The 26727-nt window shown below is 43.7% G+C and overlaps 1 protein-coding gene across 1 annotated transcript in view; it reads right to left on the bottom strand.

Annotated features, from left to right (window-relative positions):
• The window catches only part of LOC137384960 (protein piccolo-like), a 631016-nt gene that overhangs the window by 278187 nt on the left and 326102 nt on the right, over positions 1–26727 (bottom strand). The window contains exon 15 of the mRNA XM_068059672.1: positions 18566–18774. Coding sequence (XP_067915773.1) covers positions 18566–18774 — 209 coding nt within the window. The remainder of the gene's footprint in view (positions 1–18565; positions 18775–26727) is intronic.

The following is a 26727-nucleotide window of genomic DNA, read 5'->3' as shown; positions in this document are numbered from 1 at the left end:
AAAATGGCGACAACTTGTCCATCAAGCTGCATCATGTTTTGAGTCCAAATGGCTTAATGATGAAGCAGAATGGCAGCAGAGAAGGAAAGAAAAGGAAGCAAATCCTGCATTTCAGATCCCACTACCTCGTGAGTTGTCCTGCCCCATTGAGAATTGGCCCTGTTCAGTCACCTGAAGACCCATTGCAGAAACTCATGACCTTGAGTAGACGTCATCTTCGAATCGAGGGACAGCTGACGATGAGGTACTTAGTCAAACGTTTTCTTACCTAGGGAAGATTGGAAGAATAAGGCCAGTCCTTCTGCTATTTCCACCCCAATTCCCTTAGCAACCTGAGATGTAAGGCATCAGGACTAGGTGACTTATCCACTCTAAGCATAGTCAGCCTTTCCAGTACATCCTGCCTATCAATTTTCACCCCATCCATTACCTCTACCATCTTCGATTCTACCGATATTTTGTCAGCTTCCTCTTCCTTTGTAAATACTGATGTAAAGTACTCATTAAATATTCTAGCCTTGCCATGCACCTCAAAGCATATATCATCACCTTTGTCCCTAATAGGCCTTGCTCTGCCTCTTACTACTGCTTAGATTACCTTTTGTTAACTGTCATTCGATTCTCATATTCTCTTTGCCAGTCTTATTTTCCTCTTCACTTCCCTCTCAACTTATTGCATTTGGCAAGGTTCTCCCTTGAAAAATTCACCTGACATGCATTATGCAGCCTCTTTCTGCGTTTCATCATATTCTCTATTTCCCTAGTTCGCCCTGGCTTTGGTTCCCCTGCCTTTTCCTCTTGTTGGAACATACCAAGCCTGTACCTGAAACATCCCATCCTTAAAGATGACCCATTGTTCCGTTACAGTTTTTCCTGTCGATCTTTGGTCTTTGATCTTTACATTTTAAGCAGCCCGATTTCCTCTCATCCCATTGAGGTTAGCCTTCTTCCAATTTAGAAGTTCAACTTCAGATGGTTCTTTGCTCTTCTCCATTACGAATCCAAACCTTATGATACAATGATCACTCATACGCAAGTGTTCTCCCACAGACACTTGGTCCACTTGGCCCACCTCATTCCCCAGCACCAGATCATGAAATGTCATAATGACCAGAGAATTTGTTTCTGTGATGTTGATTGAGGAATAAATACTGGCCAGAACACCAAGCATAACTCTCCTGCTCTTCTTCCAAATAGTGTCATGGGATCTTTTATGTCCATTTGAGAGAGCAGGTGGGGGCTCGGTTTAACATCTTATCTGAAAGAAGGCACCTCTGACAGTGTAGCACTCCCTCAGTACTGCACAGCACTGTGAACCTTAATTTTTGTGCTCAAATCCTGGTGTCGGACTTGAACCCATCACCTTCTGATTCTGGCAAGAATGCTACCAACTAAGCATTGGCTGAGAGAAGACGGAGAGAAGTTAAATAACAGAAGTACATTACTCTTAAAATTATTTAAGTGACCTTAAACATTGATTACACTAAATGCAGGAAACCTAATTTCATCAATTTACAGATTCAGAGTATGGTGTGTTCACAAAAAGCAGAATAACTTGAATAAAAGTAAGCATACAAACCTGGAGAATGAACCCATGGGGAACTATACAAGCTAGGATTTGCAAGCATTTAATTAGAAGATAACAAGCCTATATAATTGTAGAAAATGTCTATCCAGATAAAGCAGACAAAATAAACAGAATAAGATTTATTACAGTTATTCACAAAATCAGTTTCTTTATTTCAGATTTCTGTCACACTGGAACATTAATAGAGCAACGGAGAATCAGTTCACCACGATAAATCAGAAGCGAGGGTATGCAGGCAACTGGATTCCATAGGAGATGCATTGAAAAGGAGCAAAGTGTAAAAACTGTGTATGAACAAAATAAATCAGATACTTACAGAAACCTAATACCAGGAATAGCGGTATATGGAGCCAAATCTACAATGAGCGTACATGATTGAGTGCTGTAAGTATTAGGAATACAATACCTGAATTAGACACCATTGTGACACAATAGGGAGCCACAATGAAACATAGAAAAATAGGAGCAGGAGTAGGCCATTCGGCCCTTCGAGCCTGCTCCGCCATTCAATACGATCGTGGCTGATCATCCAAACTCAGTAACCTGTTCCCGTTTTCTCCCCGTATCCCTTGATCCCATTAGCCTTAACAACTATATCTAACTCGCACCTCCCCCTTACCCAATCTATCGCCGTTCAGATAATAATCTGCCTTTCGGCTTTTGCCACCAAAGTGGATAACGTTATATTTATCCACATTATACTGCATCTGCCATGTATTTGCCCACTCACTCAACCTGTCCAAATCACACTGGAGCTTCTCTGCATCCTCCTCACAGCTCACACTCCCACCTAGCTTTGTGTCCTCTGCAAACTTGGATATATTACGTTTAATTCCTTCATCTATATCATGAATATGTATTGTGAACAGCTGGGGTCCTAGCACTGATCCCTGCGGTACCCCACTAGTCACTGCCTGCCACTTGGAAAAAAGACCCGTTTATTCCTAGTCTTTATTTCCTGTCTGCCAACCAGTTCCCTATCCATGTCAATACCTTACCCCCAATCCCATGTGCTTTAATTTTGCCCGCTAATCTCTTATGTGGGACCTTATCGAAAGCCTTCTGAAAGTCCAAATACACCACATACACTGGTTCTCCCTTATCTATTCTACTAGTTACATCCTTAAAAAATTCCAGCAGATTTGTCAAGCATGATTTCCCTTTCATAAATCCATGTTGACTTTGTCTGATCCTGTCATTGTTTTCCAAGTGCTCTGCTATTACATGTTTTATAATGGACTGTAGCATTTTCCCCACTACTGATGTCAGGCTAACCGGTCTATAATTCCCTGTTTTCTCTCTGCCTCCTTTTTTAAATAGTGGGGTTACATTAGCTACCCTCCAATCCATTGGAACTGTTCCAGAGTCTATAAAACTTTGAAAAATGACCAGCAATGCATCTACTATTTCTCGGGCCACTCCCTGAAGTACTCTGGGATGTAGATTATCAGGCCCTGGGGATTTATCGGCCTTCAATCCCATCAATTTCCCTAACACCATTTCCCTACTAATACTGATTTCATACAGTTTCTCCTTCTCACAAGATCCAAGCTCCCCAACATTTCTGGGATATAATTTGTGTCCTCCTTTGTGAAGACAGAACCAAAGCACATGTTTAATTGTTCTGCCATTTCTTTGTTTCCCATTATAAATTCCCCTGTTTCTGACTGTAAGGGACCCACATTTGTCTTCACTAATCTTTTTCTCTTCACATATCTATAGAACCTTTTGCAGTCAGTTTTTATGTTCTCTGCAAGCTTACTCTCATACTCTATTTTCCTCTTCTTAATCAATCCCTTTGTCCTCCTTTGCTGAATTCTAAACTGCTCCCAATCCTCCAACTTGCTGCTTGTTCTGGCCATTTTATATTTCTCTTCCTTGGATCTAATACTATCCCTAATTTCTTTTGTAAGCCACGGTTGAGCCACCCTTCCTGTTTTATTTTTGCGTAAGACAAGAATGAACAATTGTTGTAATTCATCCATGCGCTCTTTAAATGCTAGCCATTGCCTATCCACTGTCATCCCTTTCAGTAACGTTCCCCAATCTATCATAGCCAACTCGTGCCTCATACCTTCATAGCTTCCTTTATTTAGATTCAGGACCCTAGTGTCGGTATCAACTCTCTCACTCTCCATCTTAATGAAGAATTCTATCATGTTATGGTCGCTCTTCCCCAAGGGACCTCGCACGACAAGATTCTTAACTAATCCTTTCTCATTACACAATCCCAGTCTAGGATGGCCTGTTCTCTAGTTGGTTCCTCAACGCATTGGTCCCAAAAACCATCAGGTACGCACTCTAGATATTCTTCCTCGACGGTATTATTGCTAATTTGGTTTGCCCAATCTATATGTAGATTAAGATCACCCATAATTACAGTTGCACTCTTATTGCATGCCTCTCTAATTTCCTGTTTAATGCCATCCTCTCCATCAGCACTTCTGTTTGGGGGTCTATCTACAATCCCCACCAACGTTTTCTGCCCCTTGGTGTTTCTTAGCTCTACCTATACGGATTCCACATCAGGATTCTCCGAGCTAATATCCTTCCTCACTATTGTATTGATTTCCTCTTTTACTAACAACCCAACTCCACCCCCTTTCCCTTTTTGCCTGTCCTTCCTAAATATTGAATACCCTTGGATGTTCAGTTTCCATCCTTGGTTACCCTGCAGCCATGTCTCCGTAATCATAACTATATCATATCCATTTACATCTATTTGTGCGGTTAATTCACCTATCTTATTGTGAATACTCCACGCATTGAGACACAATGCCTTTAAGCTTGTCTTTTTAACATTCTTAATCATCTTAGCATTATTTCGCACTATGGTCCTATTTGTTTCTTGCCCTTGATTTCTATGCGTTCCACTTTTGCCTTTTCGTTTCCTGTCTTTCCTTTCTATGCTTGTTTCCTCCTCCTCAGTCTCCCCACTCAGGTTCCCATCCCCCTGCCATTCTAGTTTAAATCGTCCCCAACAGCAATAACAAATGCCCCTGCGAGGACATCGGTTCCGGTCCTGCCTGGGTGTAATCCGTCCCGCTTGTACAGGTCTCACCTTCCCCAGAACCAGTCCCAATATCCCAGGAGTCTAAATCCCTCCCTCCTCCACCATTTATCCAGCCACGCATTCATCTGGTCTATTCTCCTGTTCCTAGACTCACTAACACATGGCACAGGAAGCAATCCCGAGATTACTACCTTTGAGGTCCTGCTTTTTAATTTAGCTCCTAACTTCTTAAATTCATCTTGCAGGACCTCATCCCATTTTAACGTATGTCGTTGGTACCGACATGTACCACGACCACTGGCTGTTCACCCTCCCCCTTCAGAATGTCCAGTAGCCGCTCCGAGACATCCTTGACCCGAGCACCAGGGAGGCAAAATACCATCCTGGAGTCTCGTTTGCGGCCACAGAAACGCCTATCTGTTCCCCTTACAATTGAATCCCCTATCACTATGGCTCTCCCAGTCTTCCCCACCACCTCTCCCCGCTGTGCAGTAGAGCCATCCGTGGTGCCATGAACTTGGCTGTTGCTGCTTTCCCCTGGGAGGCCATCCCTGCCAACAGTATCCAAAGCAGTATATCTGTTTGAGAGGGAGATGGCCACAGGGGACTCCTGTACTACCTGCCTGCACCTACTGCTCCGCCTGGTGGTCACCCATCCCTTTTCTGCCTGTGCAGCCATTACCTGCGGTGTGACCACCTCACTAAACGTGCTATCCATGATGTCCTCAGCATTGTAGATACATCAGAAGCATGACAGACACAGAAGGACAATAATAGCTATAATATACAAGGTTATAAGGTGCACAGAAAGATAGATGAACAGGTATTGTTCTATGTGCCAAAGACACCCGCAAAGTTTAATAGTTATAGAGGATTCAATTGCAAGGGGAATAGATAGGAGTTTCTGTGGCTGGATGGTAAGTTGCCTCCCTGGTGCTAGGGTCAAGGATGTCTCGGAGCAGCTACTGGACATTCTGAAGTGGGAGGGTGAACAGCCAGTGGTCGTGGTACACATTGGTACAAACGACGTAGGTTAAAAAAAAGGATGAGGTCCTAAAAGCGGAATATAGGGAGTTAGGGAGTAAGTTGAAAAGTAGGACCTCAAAGGTAGTGATCTCAGGATTACTACCAGTGCCACGTGCTAGTCAGAGTAGAAATAGCAGGATATATCGGATGAATACGTGGCTGAAGAGATAGTGTGAGGGGGAGTATTTTAGATTCCTGGGTCATTGGGACCAGTCCTGGGGGAGGTGGGACCAGTACAAACTGGACAGGTTACACCTGGGCAGGACCGGGACTGATGTCCTAGGGGGAGTATTTGCTGGAGTGGTTGGGGAAGGTTTAAATTAAAATAACAGGGGGATGGGAACCTTTGCAAGGAGTCAGTGGAGGGGGGAATCAAAGACAAGAACAAAAGACAGTAAGGGGACTAAGAAAATGTAAAGGCAGAGAAATCAAGGGCCATAATTAAACAGGGCCACAGTGAAAAATAGTGGGAAGAGGACAAGTAATGTTAAAAAGACAAGCCTTAAGGCTTTGTGCATTAACACACGGAGCATTCACAATACAAGGGTATAAGGTGCCGGGGTGGCACAGTGGTTAGCACAGCAGCCTCACAGCTCCAGGGACCCGGGTTCGATTCTGGGTACTGCCTGTGTGGAGTTTGCAAGTTCTCCCTGTGACCGCGTGGGTTTTCGCCGGGTGCTCCGGTTTCCTCACACAGCCAAAGACTTGCAGGTGATAGGTAAATTGGCCATTGTAAATTGCCCCTAGTGTAGGCAGGTGGTAGGGAATATGGGATTACTGTTTCTTTTGGGCCTCCTTATCTCGAGAGACAATGGATACGCGCCTGGAGGTGGTCAGTGGTTTGTGAAGCAGCGCCTGGAGTGGCTATAAAGGCCAATTCTGGAGTGACAGGCTCTTCCACAGGTGCTGCAGAGAAATTTGTTTGTCGGGGCTGTTGCACAGTTGGCTCTCCCCTTGCGCCTCTGTCTTTTTTCCTGCCAACTACTAAGTCTCTTCGACTCGCCACAATTTAGCCCTGTCTTTATGGCTGCCCACCAGCTCTGGCGAACGCTGGCAACTGACTCCCACGACTTGTGATCAATGTCACACGATTTCATGTCGCGTTTGCAGACGTCTTTATAGCGGAGACATGGACGGCCGGTGGGTCTGATACCAGTGGCGAGCTCGCTGTACAATGTGTCTTTGGGGATCCTGCCATCTTCCATGCGGCTCACATGGCCAAGCCATCTCAAGCGCCGCTGACTCAGTAGTGTGTATAAGCTGGGGGTGTTGGCCGCTTCAAGGACTTCTGTGTTGGAGATATAGTCCTGCCACCTGATGCCAAGTAGGGAATATGGGATTACTGTAGGGTTAGTATAAATGGGTGGTTGTTGGTCGGCACAAACTCGGTGGGCCGAAGCTCATGTTTCAGTGCTGTATCTCTAAAAAAAAAATAAAGTGGATGAATTAATCGTGCAAATAGATGTGAACGGGTATGATATAGTCGGGATTACAGAGACATGACTGCAAGGGGACCAGGGATGGGAAATGAACATCCAGGGTTATTCAGTATTTAGGAAGGACAGACAAAAAGCAAAAGGTGGTGGAGTTGCATTGCTGGTTAAAGAGGAAATTAACGCAATAGTGAGGAAAGATATTAGCTCTGATGATGTGGAATCTGCATGGGGAGAGCTGAGAAACACTAAGGGGCAAAAAATGTTAGTGGGGGGTTGTATATAGACCCCCAAACTGTAGCGGTGATGTTGGGAATGGCATTAAACAGGAAATTAGAGACATATACGATAAAGGAACATCTGTGATTATGGGTGACGTTAATCTGCATATAGATTGGGCAAATCACATTAGTCACAATACCGTTGAGGAGGAATTCTTGGAGTGTATACATATGGTTTTCTGGACCAATACATTGAAGAACCAACTGGCGAACAGGCCATCCTAGACTGGGTATTGTGTAATGAGAGAAGAATAATTGACAATCTAGTTGTGCGAGACCCCTTGGGGATAAACGATCATAATATGATAGAGTTTTTCATCAAGATGCAAAGTGACATAGTTGATTCTGAGACTAGGGTCCTGATACTTAGTAAAGGAAACTACGAAGGTATGAGACGCGAGTTGGCTATGATGGATTGGGGAACGTTACTTAAAGGGATGACAGTGGATAGGCAATGGCAAACATTCAAAGAATGCATGGATGAACTGCAACAATTGTTTACCTCTGTCTGGCGCAAATGTAAAATGGGAAAGGTGGCCAAACCATGGCTTACAAGGGTAATTAGAGATAGCATTAGATCCAAGGAAGAGACATATAAATTCACCAGAAAAAACAACAGACCTGAGGATTGGGAGTAGTTTAGAATTCAGCAAAGGAGGACCAAGGGATTGATTAAGAAGGGGAAAATAGAGTATGAGAGCAAGCTTGCGGGGAACATAAAAATTGACTGTAAAAGTTTCTCTAGGTATGTGAAGAGAAAAAGATTAGTGAAGACAAATGTAGGTTCCTTACAGTCAGAAACAGGGGAATTTATTATGGGGAACAAAGAAATGGCGGACCAACTAAATGCATACTTTGGTTCTGTGTTCACAAAGGAGGACACGAATACCATACCAGAAATGTTGGGGAACACAGGGCTTAGTGAGAGAGAAGAACTGAAGGAAATCAGTATTAGTAGAGACATGGTGTTTGGAAATTGATGGGATTGAAGGCTGATAAATCCCCAGGGCCTGATGGTATGCATCCCAGAGTACTTAAGGAAGTGGCCCCAGAAATAGTGGATGCATTGGTGGTCATCTTCCAAGATTCTATAGGCTCTGGAACAGTTTCTACAGATTGGAAGGTAGCTAATGTCACCCCACTATTTAAAAAGGGAAGTAGAGAGAAAGCAGGGAATTATAGACCAGTCAGCCTGACGTCAGTAGTGGGGAAAATTCTGGAGTCCATTCTCAAAGATTTTATAGCTGAGCACTTGGAGAACAGTGGTAGAATCGGACAGAGTCAGCATGGATTTATGATAGGGAAATCATGCTTGACAAATCTACTAGAATTCTTCGAGGATGTAACTAGTAGAGTTGATGAGGGGGAGTCAGTGGATGTGGTTTATTTGGAATTTCAGAAGGATTTCGACAAAGTCCCACATAAGAGATTAGCGTGTAAAATTAAAGCGCATGGAATTGGGGGTAGTGTATTGCGATAGATAGAAAATTGGTTGGCAGACACGAAACAAAGAGTAGGGATAAATGGGTCTTTTTCCGAATGGCAGGCAGTGACTAGTGGGGTACCGCAGGGATCGGTGCAAGGACCCCAGCTATTCACAATATATATTAATGATTTAGATGAGGGAACTAAATGTAATATCTCCAGATTTGCAGATGACACAAAACTGGGTGGTGGGGGCGGTGGGTGGGTGGGGGGGCTGCGAGTTGCGAGGAGGACACAGAGAGGCTTCAGGGTGATTTGGACAAGTTCAGTGAGTGGGCTAATGCATGGCAGATGCAGTATAATGTGGATAAATGTGAGGTTATCCAGTTTGGTAGCAAAAACAGGAAGGCAGATTATTATCTGAACAGCTATAAACTGAGAGAGGGGAATATGCAGCGAGACCTGGGTGTTCTCGTACACCAGTCACTGAAGGTAAACATGCAGGTGCAACAGGCGGTAAAAAGGCAAATGGTATGTTGGCCTTCATAGCGAGAGGATTCGAGTACAGGAGCAGGGATGTCTTGCTGCAATTATACAGGGCCTTGGTGAGGCCACACCTGGAATATTCTGTGGAGTTTTGGTCTCCTTATCTGAGAAAGGATGTTCTTGCTATAGAGGGAGTGCAGCGAAGGTTTACCAGACTGATTCCTGGGATGGCAGGACTGACGTATGAGGAGAGATTGAGTCGGTTAGGATTATATTCGCCGGAGTTCAGAAGAGTGAGGGGGGGATCTCATAGAAACTTATAAAATTCTAACAGGACTTGACAGGGTAGATGCAGGAAGGATGTTCCCGATGGTGGGGGAGTCCAGAACCAGGGGTCATAGTCAAAGGACACGGGGTAAACCTTTCAGGACTGAGATGAGGAGAAATTTCTTTACCCAGAGAGTGGTGAGCCTGTGGAATCCACTACCACAGAAAGCAGTTGAGGCCAAAACATTGTATGTTTTCAAGAAGGAGTTAGATATCGCTCTTGGGTTTAAAGAGATCAAAGGATATGGGGGGAAAGTGTGAACAGGTTGCTGAGTTGGATGATCAACCATGATCTTAATGAATGGCAGAGCAGGCTTGAAGGGCCGAATGGCCTACTCCTGCTCCTATTTTCTATGTTTCTATGTTAAAGAAGTTGATATTGTGAGAGACAAAACTGATGCATCTTGCAACAACAACTTATATTTATAGATCACCTTTAACATAGCAAGCACAGGCAGACTTGGGATGAGAGTCAGAAGACTGTCCTTGAACAATCTGGGTGGGGTTGGTGGTGGGGGCAGTTTAAATCAATCCCCTGGTGAGGGTGGCCCCTCATACTGATTTTACCATTGATCATAGAAGCATAGAAAGTTTATGGCACAGAAAGAGGCTACTTGGCCCATCATGTCTGTGCCGGCCGAAGAACGAGCCAACAAGTCTAATCCCATCTTCCAACATTTGGTCCGTAGCTCTGCAGTTTACGGCACTTGAGGTGCATAACCAGACTCCTTTTAAATGAGTTGAGGGTTTCTGCCTCTACTACCTTTTCAGGCAGTGAGTTCCAGATCCCCACCATCCTCTGGGTGAAAACATTTTTTCCTCATCTCCTCTCTAATCTTTCTACCAATCACTTTAAATCGATGCCCCCTCGTCACTGACCTCTTTGCTAAGGTGAATAGACCCTTCACCTCCACTCTATCCAGGCCCCTCACAATTTTGTAAATTTCAATCAGATCTCCCCCCAGCCTTCTCTGTTCCAAGGAGAACAACTGCAGCCTATCCAATCTTTCCTCATAGCTGTATTTTTCCAGTCCCGGCAACATCCTCATAAATTTCCTCTGTACCCTTTCTAGTACAATTACATCCTTTCTGGAATGAGGTGACCAGAACTGCACACAGTACTCAAGTTGTGGCCGAACCAATGAGTTATACAGTTCCATCATAACCTCCCTGCTCTTATATTCTGTACCACAGCTAATAAAGGAAAGGATTCATATGCCTTCTTAACCACCTTATTGACCTGTCCTGCTACCTTCAGGGATCTGTGGACATTTATTCCAAGATCCCTCACTTCCTTTACACCTCTCAGTATTTTCCCATTAATCGTGTATTCCTTTGCCTTGTTTAACCTCCCCAAATGCATCACCTCACATTTCTCCAGGTTGAATTCCATTTGCCATTTTTCTGCCTACCTGACCTGCCTATCTTCCTGCAGTCTACAGCTATCCTCCTCACTATCAACCACACAACCAATCTTTGTGCTAATAATACAGTGCGGAGCACAGAGTGATCAAAGAACTGAGTGCTTCGTAAACTGAATGCTAAAGTCGGGAACCTGGTGCAGAGGGGGAAAGAGCTGCTAGTTTTATTCTTTTTGTTTTACATCCAGTAGCTGGAGAGTGATTTTCCATTGTCTCCAAGCTAGGAACTGTAATGTGCTATTACTTTATTTTACTAAGTTAGTAACTAATCAAATAAAAAAAGAAATAAGGTTAAACAAACATCGCAGGGCAGGCGGTGTTCTATAATTGTAGCATGTGTGAGTTTGTGAAAGTCATTACAGTCCCGGACAACTATATCTACGGGAAGTATCTGCAGCCCATGCAAATTCGACTCAGAGTTGCTAAGCTGGAGTCTGAGTTGCAGACATTGCAGGGCATCAGTGAAGAGGAGAGTTGCCTGAACACTTTGTTCCAGGAGGCAGTCACACCCCTTAGGTTAAGTAGAATTTTAAAGTTGGTCAATGGTCAGGGACAGGAAGGTGTGACTGTGAGTCAGGCATGTATGGGGATCCAGCATGTAATGACGGAGGAGCCTCGGCCCTAGATTTTGGCCAACAAGTACTTGCTACCTGTGTGGATGAGAACAAGGACTGCAGAGTGGCTGGGCAAACTGACCATAGCACGATGGTGCAGGAAGACATTCAATTAAGGGGGAATGAAAAGGAATGTGGTAGTGATAGGGGACAGTATAGTCAGGGGAGAGATACTGTTCTCTACAGTCATTACTGGGAATTCCAAATGTGGTGTTGCCTACCTGGTGGGTTAAAGACATCTCCTTGCAGCTGGAGACGAACTTTGAGTGGGAGGGGGAACGATCCAGTTGTCATGGTCCACTTAGAAACCAATGATATTGGCAGTACTAGGAATGATGTTTTGCTGAGAGAATTTGAGGAGTTAGGGTCCAAATTAAAAAGCAGAACTTCAAAGGCAATAATCTTTGGATTGTTACCTGAGCCACACACCAATTGGCACTGGGTCAAGCAGATTAGAGAATTAAACACATATCTCAAAGAGTGGTGTGGCAAGAAGGGGTTTCTATTCATGGTGCACTGGCACCAGTACTGGGGAAAGAGGGAGCTGTTCCTTTGGAATGGGCAACACTTAAACCAGGCTGGGACCAGTGTCCTGATGAATTGTATAACTAGAGCTGTAGATAGGACTTAAAACTAAAAGGAGGCGGGCGGGGTCAGGTGAAGGGAGTTACAGGAACTGAAAGAGAAAAGTCAAGGCAATAGAGCAGCGTAGTATTTTAGGTAAAGACAAGCAGAGTGGGACAGGAAGGGTCAGAGAGTTTAACGGTAATACTGCAGTGAATAAGGTCCATGCAAAGAACAGTGGTAAAAAATAAACCTAAACACTCTTTATCTGAATGTGTGAAGCATTCGTAATAAGATAGATAAACTAGCGAGAGTATTAAGCAAGAAATACTTGGAGTTTGTAACAAAAGCAACGTAATAATTGTAGGGGAACTTTAATCTTCACATAGACTGGACAAATCAAATTAGCCAAGGTAGTGGAGAAGAGGAGTTTGTAGAATGTTTTCACGGTAATTCCCTAGAGCAATACATTGTGGAATCAACTAGGACAAAGCTATCGCAGATCCAGTATTGTGTAATGAGGCAGAGTTAATTAGTAATCTCTTGGTAAACGATTCTCTTGGAAAGGACAATCATAATACAGTTGAATTCGATATTAAGTTTGAGCATGACTTACTTGAGTCCAAAACAAGAATCCCGAACTTAAACAAAGCCAATTACATAGGTATGAGGAGAGAGCTGGCTAAGGTTGATTGGGTAAATAGATTAAAAGGTATAGTGATACATCAATTGTGGGGAACATTTAAAGAAAGTATTCAAAATTTTCAACAAAAATAAATTGTATTAAAAAACAAAAACTCAGCAAGAAAGATCCATCCATGGCTTACTGGGGAAATTAAGGATGTAATTAGGTGAGGTGCGAGTAACTGCCCTTGACATCAAAGTAGCATTTTACCGAATGTGGCATCAAGGAGCCCAAGCAAAACTGCAGTCAATGGGAATCGAGGGAAAACTCTTAGGTGGTTGGAGTCATACCTAGCACAAAGGAAAATGGCTGTGGTTGTTGGAGGTCAATCATCTCAGTCCCAGAACATCACTGCAGAAGTTCCTCAGGGTAGTGTCTAGGACCAACCATCTTCAGCTGCTTCCTCAATGACCTTCCCTCCATCATAAGTGGAGATATTCTTTGATACTTGCACAATGTTCAGCACCATTCGTGACACCTAAGATACTGAAGCAGTTTGTGTCCAGATGCAGCAAGACCTGGACAACATCCAGGCTTGGGCTGATAGGTGGCAAGTAACATTCGTGCCACACAAGTGCCAGGCAATGACCATCTCAAACAAGAGAGGATTTAACCATTGCTGAATCTCCCACTATCAACATCCTGGGGGTCACCATTGACCAGAAACTGAACGGGATCAGCCACATAAATGCTGTGGCTACAAGAGCATGTCAGATGCTAGGAATTCTGGAGTGAGTAACTCACCTCCTGACTTCCAAAAGCTGTCCACCTTCTACAAGGCACAAGTCGGGAGTGTGATGGAATACTCTCCACTTGCCTGGATGGGTGCAGCTCCAACAACACTCAAGAAGCTCGACACCATCCAGGACAAAGCAGCCCCTTTAATTGGCACCCCATCCACCACCTTCAACATTAACTCCCTTCATCACAAACGCACAACGGCAGAAGTGTGTACCATCTTCAAGATGCAAGCCTCTTTCGATAGCACCTTTCAAACCTACGACCTCTACCACCTAGAAGGACAAGGGCAGCAGATGCACGGGAACACTACCACCTGCAAGTTCCCCACCAAGCCACATACCATCCTGACTTGGAACTATTAGTCCGTTCTTTCACTGTCGCTGGGTCAAGATCCTGGAACTCCCTTCCAAACAGCACTGTGGGTGTACCTACCCCACATGGACTGCAGCAGTTCAAGAAGGCAGCTCACCATAAAGGGCAATTACGGATGGACAATAAATGCTGGCCTAGCCAGCAACACCCACATCCTATGAAAGAATTATAAAGAGTCCACATAGTTTTACAAAAGGAAAATAGCATTTGACAAATTTATTAGAGTTTTTTAAGGATGTAACTAGTAGGATAAATAAAGGGAAGCCAGTAGATGCAGTATACTTGGATTTCTAAAAGGCATTCAATAAAGTGCCACACAAGTGATACACAAGATGAGGCTCATGGAGTTGAGTGTTATATATTTGAGTAGATGGAGGATGGATGGGCAAGAAGCACAAAGAGTAGGGATAAACAGGGCATTTTCAAGTTGGCAGGCTATGAATAGTGGAGTAACGCAAAGATCAGTGCTGGGCCTCAGTTATTTACAATCTATATTAATCATTTAGACAAGAAACTGAGAGTAATGTATCCAGGTTTGCTGATGATACAAAGCTAAATGGGAATGTAAGATGTGAGGAGGACACAAAAAGGCTGCAAAGAGATATAGACAGGTTCAGTGAATGGGCAACAAGGTGGCAGATGAAGTATAATGTGGGAAAATGTGAAGTTATTCACTTTGCTAGTAATAATATTAGAACGGAGGTAGTGGTAATGTCACTGGACTAGTAATCCAGAGCCCAGGTTAATGTTCTGGGAACATGGGTTTGAATTCCACCATAGCAGCTGGGGAAATTTGAATTCAATTAATAAATCTGAAATTTAAAAAAAAGCTAGTCTAATGGTGACCGTGAAATCATTGTTGATTGTTGTAAAAACCCATCTGGTTCTCGAATGTTCTTTCAGGAAGGAAATCTGCCATCCTTACCTGGTCCAGACCCACAGCAATGTGGTTGACTTTTAAATGGCCTCGCAAGCCACTGAGTTCAAGGGCAATAAATACTGGTCTACTCAGCAATGCCCACATCGTACAAATGAGTAAAAGAAAAGCAGAATTTTTTTAAAAAGGCATTAAATGTTAATGTTCAGAGAGACTTAGCTGTACTCATACCAGGAACACAAAATGTTAGCATGCAGGTACAGCAAGCAATTAGGAAATGGCATGTTGGCCTTTATTGCAAGGGGAATGGAGTACATGAAAAAAGGAAGTCTTGCTGCAACTGTATAGGGCTTTGATGAGACAGCACCTGGAGTATTGTGTGCAGTTTTGGTCTCCATATCTGAGGAAGAATCTACTTGTTTTGGAGGTGCTAAAGTGAAGGTTCACTAGATTTGTCCCTGGGATGAGAGGGCGAGTAAATTGGCCCTATCCTCTCTGAAGAATGAGAAGTGATCTGATTGCAACATATAAGATTCTGAAGAGGCTTGACAGGGTAGACACTCAGAGGTTGTTTCCTCTGGCTGGGGAATCCAGAACATGGGAGCACAGTCTCAGGGTAAGGAGCCAATCATTTAGGACCAAGATGAGGAGAAATTTCATTACTCAGAGGATTGTGAATCTTCAGAATTCTCTCCCGCACAGGGTTGCTGTTGCTCCATTATTGAATATATTTCAGGCTGAGATGGAACGATTTTTCATCTCTCAGGGAATCAAGGGATATGGGGAGTGGGTGGAAAAGTGGAGTTGAGACATTTGTCTTACCCAAGAGAATGAGGATGTAGATATGGAACTCAGAGAGAGAGACTGGGGTTCTTGAGCAAATTGTCATAGGGAGTGACAAGGTATTAGAAGGCTTAAAAGTGGACAAATCTCCAGGTCCGGACGATTTGTGTCCCAGGATGCTGTGGGAGGCGAGGGTGGAGATTACAGGGGCTCTGACCCTCATTTTTAATTCCTCTCTGGCCACGGGGGAGGTGCCAGAGGACTGGAGAACAGCTAATGTGGTCCCACTATTTAAGAAAGGTTGTAGAGATAAGCCAGGGAATTATAGACCAGTGAGTCTCACGTCAGTGGTCGGGAAACTATTGGAGAAAATTCTGAAGGAGAGAATCTATCTCCACTTGGAGAGGCAAAATTTGATTAGGAATAGTCAACATGGCTTTGTCAGAGGGAGGTCATGCCTAACAAATTTGAATGAATTTTTTGAGCATGTGACCAGGTGTGTAGATGAGGGTAGTGCAGTTGATGTAGTTTACATGGATTTCAGCAAAGCCTTTGACAAGGTCCCACATGGGAGACTTATCAAGAAAGCAAATGCACATGGGATATAAGGTAACTTGATAAGGTGGATTCAAAATTGGCTTAGCTGTAGGAGACAGAGAGTGATGACAGACAGCTGTTTTAGTGACTGGAAGCCAGTGTCCAGTGGCATACCACAGGGATCTGTGCTGGGTCCCCTATTGTTTGTCATTTATATAAACGACATAGATGACTATGTGGGGGGTAGGATCAGTAAGTTCACAGATGACACAAAGATTGGCCAAGTGGTTAACAGTGAGGTGGAGTGTTTTAGGTTACAGGAAGATATAGACGGGATGGTCAAATGGGCAGAAAAGTGGCAGATGGAATATAACGCTGAAAAGTGTGAGGTGATACACTTTGGAAGGAGTAATGTGACACGGAAGTATTCAATGAATGGCCTGACACTGGGAAGTTCTGAGGAACAAAGGGACCTTAGCGTGGTTGTCCATAGATCTCTGAAGGCAGAAGGGCAGGTTAATAGGGTGGTGAAAAAGGCATATGGGACACTTGCCTTTATCAATCGAGGCATAGATTACAAAAGCAGGGAGATCATGTTGGAGTTGTACAGAACTTTGGTAAGGCCACAGCTCGAGTACTGTGTGCAATTCTGGTCGCCACATTATAGGAAGGATATGATTGCATTGGAGAGGGTGCAGAGGCGATTTACCAGGATGCTGCCTGGGATGGAACATTTAAGCTATGAAGAGAGGTTGGATAGGCTTGGGTTGTTTTCGCTGGAGCAGAGAAGACTGAGGGGTGACCTGATCGAGGTGTACAAGATGATGAGGGGCATGGATAGGGTGGATAGGGAGCAGCTGTTCCCCTTAGTTGAAGGGTCAGTTATGAGGGGTCACAAGTTTAAGGTGAGGGGCGGGAGGTTTAAGGGGGATTTGAGGAAGAACTTTTTTACCCAGAGGGTGGTGACGGTCTGGAATGCCCTGCCTGGGAAGGTGGTAGAGGCGGGTTGCCTCACATCCTTTAAAAGGTACCTGGATGAGAACGTGGCATGTCATAACATTCAAGGTTATGGGCCAAGTGCTGGCAAATGTAATTAGGTAGACAGGTCAGGTGTTTTAATGCATCGGTGCAGACTCGATGGGCCGAAGGGCCTCTTCTGCACTGTACTATTCTGTGATTCTGTGAAGATCAGCTATGATTGTATTGAATGGTTGAGTAGGTTCGACAGGCTGTATGGTCTACTCCTGCTCCTATTTCTTTTGTCTTATGTTAATAGATTCCCTGTGCATGTATAAAGAGTACAGTGAGGTTTGTGATTGGATTTCCTGCCACTGACCACAGCCAATGAGGGTGAGCCATCAACTCTCAAATGGGAGGTCATTCTGTAAAGTGAAAAGGTTTTTTATAATGTACAGCAATAAGTTTTGATTTCTGTACAAAGCCAAATAATGCAGCACATTGTCAATATCTCTGCATCCATTGCATCTGTCGTGTATGTCTAAGTGTATATATCTCTCTTCATCTTTGAAAAAATCTTGTTAATTATTTATTCGTGGGTGCAGTAATTCCATTCCTATTTTTCTAACATTTTCTTTCCCTGCCTCAAGTCTTCCTCAGCAATGCAATCGCTATAGCTGGAGGGACACATTGCCTACGCCACTCTGAAAAACCGCCATTAGGAAGAAATGCAGTATTAGGAAGCATGGCAAGAAAAGTGGAACTGAGTTGCTCTTGCAGAGGGCTAGCATGGACACGATGGGCTGAATGGCCTCCTTCTGTGCTGTAACCATTTTATGATTCAAAGCAGAAAAAGGCAAATTCTAACTGATGTTACTGAGTACTGTAAAAGCAAAGTTAAAAACGAATTCAGCAGGAATGAAAGGAATACAGTTTTGATTCCAAGGTAGATCTGTCAAACATAAAGTTAGTAGGCCTGATACGACGGGTGGGGGGTTGGCGGGGGGTAGGTGGGTGGCGATGGCAGGGGGGGATGGACTGACCAGGACTTAAAATGATTGGGTGGGCTGTACAACTGTCTTTTCTTTGCTCAACCATTTTATGTTATGTGTTTCAATCCATTTGTACCTTCATTTTGGCCATCTGTTAGGCTTACTCTCCACTTTAGTTCTAGTCTCTACTGATAGAATCTTTTGTCTTTTATTGACTGATCCCTAAATTGAACATGCCCATTAACTTTTTGCTGAAACAAAATATAATCCTTTAATCAATTACCAGATTTTTTTCACTTCATTAAACTTTCTTTTGCACATGTATAACTTAGAAACTATATTTCACTGAATTCAATCAGTCCAATGGCTGATGCACTTACATATTTCATTGACGACTGAGATCAGTTTTAGCAAACAAGTTATGGTTTGACGTATCAGCTCACCTTACTGCTGTGTCGCTTTTTGCTAACTGCAGGCGACCCAGGCTGCCCGGGGCTGGGGGCAGCACTAGAGGTAGCTGATGTGGTTCCTGAATGGCTGTGAGTTCCTTTCTCTGTGGCTGAGGTAATCACAGAAGGTGCCTGCTGAGACACCTTCTGTAGTTCCGCAGCCAGCTGTTTCGGGTTAACTCCTGGTGACCTTTGCTTTTCTCCTGCAAAAACAAAGATCAACACATTGTTTAAGAAAAGCACCAATATAACCACATACAAAATGATACTGATCCTACTGCAGCCTCAGTTAGTGACAGAAAACACAAGTGTAGTCATAATTCCATAATCTTTCTTTGGCTGAAGCGATCAACTTGAGAGGAGCAAGAATTTTCTTGTCACACAGAAGTGAAAATAACATTTACATAGGAAAGGCTCTGCACATCAAGTGGGTGATGTTGGTGTCGTGGTAATGTCATGGAACTAGTAATTCTGTGGCCCAGGCTAATGCCCTGGGGCATGGGTTCAAATTCCCCCATAGCAGTTGGTGTAATTTAAATTCAATAAAAAAAAATTCTAGAATTAAAAGCTAGTCTCAGTAATGGTGCCATGAAACTGTTATTGATTGTTGTAAAAACCCACCTGGTTCACTAATGTCCTTTAGGGAAGGAAACTTTATGTTAAGACTCGGTGAGAAAGGGGTCTAGGGCTTCCCTCTCAACCTTTGCCTAGTTTAACTGTAACAGGGTTTAATTTTAAAAACACCATGTTTTTAGTTCCCCCTCAGTGAATCCTTGTTCACTGCTCCAATTGTAAGACAAAGAATTAATTCAGAAAGGTTTTCTTAGATTTTAAAATAGAAAGGTAGAAGTTTATTAATCCTAAACTCTAATCCGGTTACCGACTACGAATATACGACCACGCAAGCATACATACGCGATAAACACACGATAAACACACACGCAGATAGAGACAGAAAAGTAAAAGAATAAAGGGGAAACGTTTGAGGCAATAGATGCGTTTCTATTTTGCTGGCCTTTGAGTTTGCTGTGAAGTCTTTGGTTGCCGATTAGACTTGCAATTGGTTGGGGCCCAGTGCATGCTTCAACTTGTTTCAAGGTCGGAGTCTTTTCTCTCTTGAGGTTTACGTGTCTTTCATGGATCCAGTGGCTTGGGAGAAAGTGAGAGAGAGAGAGATAGAGAGAAGCTTCCTTGCTCCAGGTTCCAGTTCAAACAGCCTTCTGCCTCCTTCTCCATGGCACAATTCAAAAAACCCCAAGTTGCCCAGTAGGTTAGTCATGTGACTAGCTGGTTTGACCACTTCTATTTGTGGATTCTGCCATCTGAGCAATCATCCTGGAATGTGAGCTTCCTCACCTTCAATGTCTGGTGATCACAGTCCATTTTGGGTTAAGTGGACCAGGGAACCGGGGACCAGTCTCTCCAAGCACTGTCTGTTAGTATGCAAATGTTTTTCCAGCCAAGTGTCTCGTGATTTTTTTTAACTAGTCATTTCTTCACTCCAGTTAAAAATCAATTTTCATATAACAAAATTAATACGCCTTATTCTTGGAAGGTGGGGGTCTGCATGACACTGGTCTGACCTACATATGGCTCCAAATGCTCAGCAATATGGTTGACCCTTAACTGCCCTTTGAAATGGCCTAGGAAGCCACTCAGTTGTCAAGGACAATTAGGGATGGGCAACCAATGCTGACCTTGCCAGTGATGCCGACATCCCATGAAAGAATAAAAAATAGTTCCTAATGATCTCACACTACCCATAAATCTAAATGTTTACTGATGCTGCTATTATCCAAGACCCTAAAGAAATCATCCAGCACTAAGAAATAACTGAAAATACAGATTTTAGGGCAGAAACATTGAGAGAAATATTGGGTACTGTTTTGTTACTAGGCTGTTTGCCTTTGAAACTAAAGCACAGCTTTCATGAAACAGTAATTGACGTAATGAATGCTAGATCTTGGGCCATCATTTCATTAAATAACCTTAAGGGCAGAGGCAAGTACATGTGTCAGAGTAGTCTTTTTGTGGAAGACTGATCAGTTCCAATAGTTAATAGGCAAGTACTTATTGTAATATTCTGCTAACTATTAAGGCTTAGTGGAGAATATATAAGAGGCTTATGTTTACTGAACACGTCTTGCATCTAAGATTTCCTCTACACTCTTCACTATGTTCTATACAGATTACATTACATCACTTCCTGTGATGATGCACACAGTCTATTTATATAATCTGCCCAAGTAACAATCCAATATATTACATTATAATACATCTCCTCCCAAGTCTCTGACTTCTCTTTTCAGATTGATAAGCGCTGTGGCCTTTTCACAACTCTGTCGTAACGAGTTCTTCTTTCTTTCAAAGGGTTTTGAAGCTTTGAGTCTTCTAGTTATTCCTTCTGGCTCTGCTGTGCTTGAGTAGAATTATTGGTGACTCAAGTTCTCATTCGGATTGTCATCTGGGTTGATGGCTGATTGAGGCATCACTGGCTCATTAAACCTTTGAGCTGATTGTTGCTGCTATATTTGCTGCTTCTTTGATGTCACCACCAATGACCTCCTGTTTCTTCTGATCATCTCTTGGTCAGTTTAGAGACATAGAGTCATAGAATTATACAGCACAGAACCAGGCCCTTCGGCTCATCGTGAGTGTGCCCGCCATCAAGCACCTATCTATTCTAATCCCATTTTCCAGCACTTGGCCTGTAGCCTTGTATGCTATGGCGTTTCAAGTGCTCATCTAAATATTTCTTAAATGTTGAGGGTTCCTGCCTCTACCACCTCTTCAGGCAGTGTGTTCCATATTACAACCACCCTCCGAGTGAAAAAATTTTCCTCAAATCCCCTCTAAACCTCCTGCCCTTACCTTAAATCTATGCCCCTTGGTAATTGACCCCTCCGCTAAGGGAAAAAGTTTCTTCCTAGCTAACCTCTCAATGCCCCTCATAATTTTGTATCCCTCAATCATATCTCCCCTCAGCCTTCTCTGCTCGAAGGAAAACAACCCTAACCTTTTCAGTCTCTCTTCATAGCTGAAATGCTCCAGCCCAGGCAACATCCTGGTGAATCTCCTCTGCACCCTCTCCAGTGCAATCACATCCTTCCTATAGTGTGGTGCCCAGAACTGTAAACAGTACTCCAGCTGTGACCAAACTAGCATTTTATACAGCTCCATCATAACCTCCCCGCTCTTATATTCTATGCCTCGGCTAATAAAGGCAAGTATCCCATATGCTTTCCTACCCACCTTATCTACCTGTGTTGCTGCCTTCAGTGATCTATGGACAAGGTCCCTCTGACCCTCTGTACTTCCTTGGGTCCTACCACCCATTGTATATTCCCTTGCCTTGTTAGTCCTCCCAAAGTGCATCACCTCACACTTCTCAGGATTAAATTCCATTTGCCACTGCTCCACCCATCTTACTAGCCCATCTATATCATCCTGTAATCTAAGGCTTTCCTCTTCACTATTTACGACACTACCAATTTTGGTGTCATCTGTGAACTCACTGATCATACCTCCTATAATTCACGTCTAAATCATTAATGTACACTACAAACAGCAAGAGTCCCAGCACCGATCCCTGTGGTACACCACTGGCCATAGGCTTCCACTCGCAAAAACAACCCTCGACCATTACCCTCTGCCTCCTGCCACGAAGCCAAGTTTGGACAATGTATGATCGTGGATGTGGTGATTGTTTGACTACTTCTCTATTACTGCTATTACTGAGACTTGGTTGAGGGAAGGGCATGATTGGCAACTAAATATCCCAGGATATCGATGCTTCAGGCGGGAGGTAAAACAGGTGGAGGAGTTGCATTACTGGTCAAAGAGGATATCACAGCTGTGCTGAAGGAGGGCACTATGGAGGACTCGAGCAGTGAGGCAATATGGGCAGAACTCAGAAATAGGAAGGGTGCGGTAACAATGTTGGGGCTTTACTACAGGCCTCCCAACAGCGAGCGTGAGATAGAGGTACAAATATGTAAACAGATTATGGAAAGAGGTAGGAGCAACAGGGTGGTGGTGATGGGAGATTTTAATTTTCCCAACATTGACAAGGATTCACTTAGTGTTAGAGGTCTAGATGGAGCAGAATTTGTCAGGAGCATCCAGGAGGGTTTTCTAGAGCAGTATGTAAATAGTCCAACTCGGGAAGGGGCCATACTGGACCTGGTGTTGGGGAATGAGCCCGGCCAGGTGGTTGAAGTTTCAGTAGGGGACTACTTTGGGAATAGTGATCACAATTCCGTAAGCTTTAAAATACTCATGGACAAAGACGAGAGTGGTCCTAAAGAAGAGTGCTAACTTGGGGGAAGGCCAACTATACCAAAATTCGGCAGGAGCTGGGGAATGTAGACTGGGAGCAGCTGTTTGAAGGTAAATCCACATGTGATATGTGGGAGGCTTTTAAAGAGAGGTTGATTAGCGTGCAGGAGAGACATGTTCCTGTGAAAATGAGGGATAGAAATGGCAAGATTAGGGAACCATGGATGACAGGTGAAATTGAGAGACTAGCTAATAGGAAAAAGGAAGCATACGTAAGGTCTCGGTGGCTGAAGAAAGACGAAGCTTTGGAATAATATCGGAAATGTAGGACCAATCTGAAAGGAGGAACTAAGAGGGCTAAAAGGGGTCATGAAATATCTTTAGCAAACAGGGTTAAGGAAAATCCCAAAGCCTTTTATTCATATATAAGGAGCAAGAGGGTAACTAGAGAAAGGATTGGCCCACTCAAGGACAAAGGAGGAAAGTTATGCGTGGAGTCAGAGAAAATGGGTGAGAATCTAAACGAGTACTTTGCACCGGTATTCACCGAGGAGAGGGACATGAAGGATGTTGAGGTTAGGAACAGATGTTTGATTACTCTAGCTCAAGTCGGCATAAGGAGGGAGGAAGTGTTGGGCATTAAGGTGGACAAGTCCCCAGGTCTGGATGGGACCTATCCCAGGTTACTGTGGGGAGCGAGAGAAGAAATAGCTGGGGCCTTAACAGATATCTTTGCAGCATCCTTAAACACGGGTGAGGTCCCGGAGGACTGGAGAATTGCTAATGTTGTCCCCTTGTTTAAGAAGGGTAGCAGGGATAATCCAGGTAATTATAGACCGGTGAGCCTGACGTCAGTGGTAGGGAAGCTGCTGGAGAAGTTACTGAGGGATAGGATCTATTCCCATTTGGAAGAAAATGGGCTTATCAGTGATAGGCAACATGGTTTTGTGCAGGGAAGGTCATGTCTTACCAACTTAATAGAATTCTTTGAGGAAGTGACAAAGTTGATTGATGAGGGAAGGGCTGTAGATGTCATATACATGGACTTCAGTAAAGTGTTTGATAAGGTTCCCCATGGTACGCTGATGGAGAAAGTGAAGGCGCATGGGGTCCAAGGTGTACTAGCTAGATGGATAAAGAACTGGCTGGGCAACAGGAGACAGAGAGTCGCAGTGGAAGGGAGTTTCTCAAAATGGAGACGTGTGACCAGTGGTGTTCCACAGGGATCCATGCTGGGACCACTGTTGTTTGTGATATACATAAATGATTTGGAGGAAAGTATAGGTGGTCTGATTAGCAAGTTTGCGGACGACACTAAGATTGGTGGAGTAGCAGATACTGAAGGGGACTGTCAGAGAATACAGCAGAATATAGATAGACTGGAGAGATGGGCAGAGAAATGGCAGGTGGAGTTCAATCAGGGCAAATGCGAGGTGATGCATTTTGGAAGATCCAATTCAAGAGTGAACTATACAGTAAATGGAAAAGTTCTGGGGAAAATTGATGTACAGAGAGATTTGGGTGTTCAGGTCCATTGTTACCTGAAGGTGGCAACGCAGGTCAATAGAGTGGTCAAGAAGGCATACGGCATGCTTTCCTTCATCGGACGGGGTATTGAGTACAAGAGTTGGCAGGTCATGTTACAGTTGTATAGGACTTTGGTTCTGCCACATTTGGAATACTGCGTGCAGTTCTGGTCGCCACATTACCAAAAGGATGTGGATGCTTTGGAGAGGGTGCAGAGGAGGTTCACCAGGATGTTGCCTGGTATGGAGGGCACTAGCTATGAAGAGAGGTTGAGTAGATTAGGATTATTTTCATTAGAAAGACGGAGGTTGAGGGGGGACCTGATTGAGGTGTACAAAATCATGAGAGGTATCGACAGGTTGGATAGCAAGAAGCTTTTTCCCCAGAGTGGGGGATTCAATTACAAGGGGTCACGAGTTCAAAGTGAGAGGGGAAAAGTTTAGGGGGGATATGCGTGGAAAGTTCTTTACGCAGAGGGTGGTGGGTGCCTGGAACGCGTTGCCAGCGGAGGTGGTAGACGCGGGCACGATAGCATCTTTTAAGATGTATCTGGACAGATACATGAATGGGCAGGAAGTAAAGAGATACAGACCCTTAGAAAATAGGCGACATGTTTAGATAGAGGATCTGGATCGGCGCAGGCTTGGAGGGCCGAAGGGCCTGTTCCTGTGCTGTAATTTTCTTTGTTCTTTGTTCTCGATACTGATTTTGGTCTTGAACCCAAACTGATTCCCCTGGTTCAATGTCTGATACATTTCTTGTTCTATGATGTCTGTCATAATTTTCTCATTGATTTGACCAATCTTTATCCTCTCCCTCACTTTTCCCAAGTCTTCTGCATATAATTGTGGCTTGAGTGAACTTGTGAGTGTAGGAAGTTGGGTCTTCAACCTTCTTCCCATTAACAATTCGTATGGGGCTAAACCATTCTGAAGTGGTGCCGATTGATAACTTAGAAGTGCTAGTTGAAGATCTTCATTCTTTTCCAACAATGCCTTCACAGTCCATACTCTTCTCTCTGCTTCACCACTAGCCTGAGGGTACCTTGGCGAACTAGTAATATGGACAAATCCGTATACTTCTGCAAACTCTCTGAAGCATTTATTTGCAAATTGCGGCCCATTGTCAGACATTAGAATATCTGGAATTCCCTGCGCAGCAAAGATTTCTCTCAAGGATTAGATTACAGCTTCTGAACTTTGACCTTGTAGCTGTTTAAATTCAAATCACCTTGAATAATAATCGATTACTATTAGGAACATTTTACTTATATATTCAATCAGATCCATTCCTAGACGCTCCCATAATCTAGACGGAAAAGAGGACTTTTGTCTCCTGACTATTGATAGCACATGTGATACATCTTGATATCTAACTCTTCAATTTCTTTCGATACACCAGGCCACCATACTGAATGTCTTGCCCTGGCTTGACATTTTGAAATACCCTGATGACCTCGGTGCAATCTCTCCAAAATGTCTAATCTCAAGACTCTAAGGATAACTAATCTCTCATCGTAGATCAGTGAGTCATCATGTTTAGATGACCCCTCTGTTCATAATACTGTTTTAGAACAGAGCTGTGTGGTACACACGTTGGCCATTCATTCAAGCAATATTCCCAGATTTTCACACATACTTCGTCTGTTTTCTGTACATTTCTGATCTCACTCAGTTTCTGAGCTATAGTAGGTAAAATTATTGTCATTGTCAAAGCAAAAGATTTCTACTTCAAGAAGCAAAATATTTCCTTTTACTGGTCCTGCTGTTGAAATAGGTGATAAAGCTGCTGCCGTGATCTGCTGTTTTCCTGGAACACATTCAGTTTTTGCATCAAATCTCATCAATCTTAACCTAAATTGCGTGCAATTCTGGTCGCCACACTACCAGAAGGACGTGGAGGCTTTGGAGAGGGTACAGAAGAGGTTTACCAGGATGTTGCCTGGTCTGGAGGAGAGGTTGGATAAACTATGAGGAGAGGTTGGATAAACTCTGATTGTTTTCACTGGAATGACAGAGGTGGAGGGGTGACATGATAGAGGTTTACAAAGTTATGAGCGGCATGGACAGAGTGGATAGTCAGAAGCTTTTTCCCAGGTGAAAGAGTCAGTTACCAGGGGACATAGGATTAAGGTGCGAGGGGCAAAGTTTAGAGGGGATGTGCGAGGCATGTTCTTTACACAGAGGAAGGTGAGTGCCTGGAACTTGCTGCCGGGGGAGGTGGTGGAAGCAGGTACCATAGAGACATTTAAGAGGCATCTTGACAAATACATGAATAGGATGGGAATAGAGGGATACGGTCCCCAGAAGTGCAGAAGGTTTTAGTTTAGGCAGGCATCAAGATCGGCGCAG

This window comes from Heterodontus francisci, chromosome 27, assembly GCF_036365525.1.
Source record: "Heterodontus francisci isolate sHetFra1 chromosome 27, sHetFra1.hap1, whole genome shotgun sequence".
NCBI classification, from domain to species: Eukaryota; Metazoa; Chordata; class Chondrichthyes; order Heterodontiformes; family Heterodontidae; genus Heterodontus; species Heterodontus francisci.
Note: the sequence above shows the minus strand (reverse complement) of the source record. Positions and strands in the feature narration are given on the sequence as shown.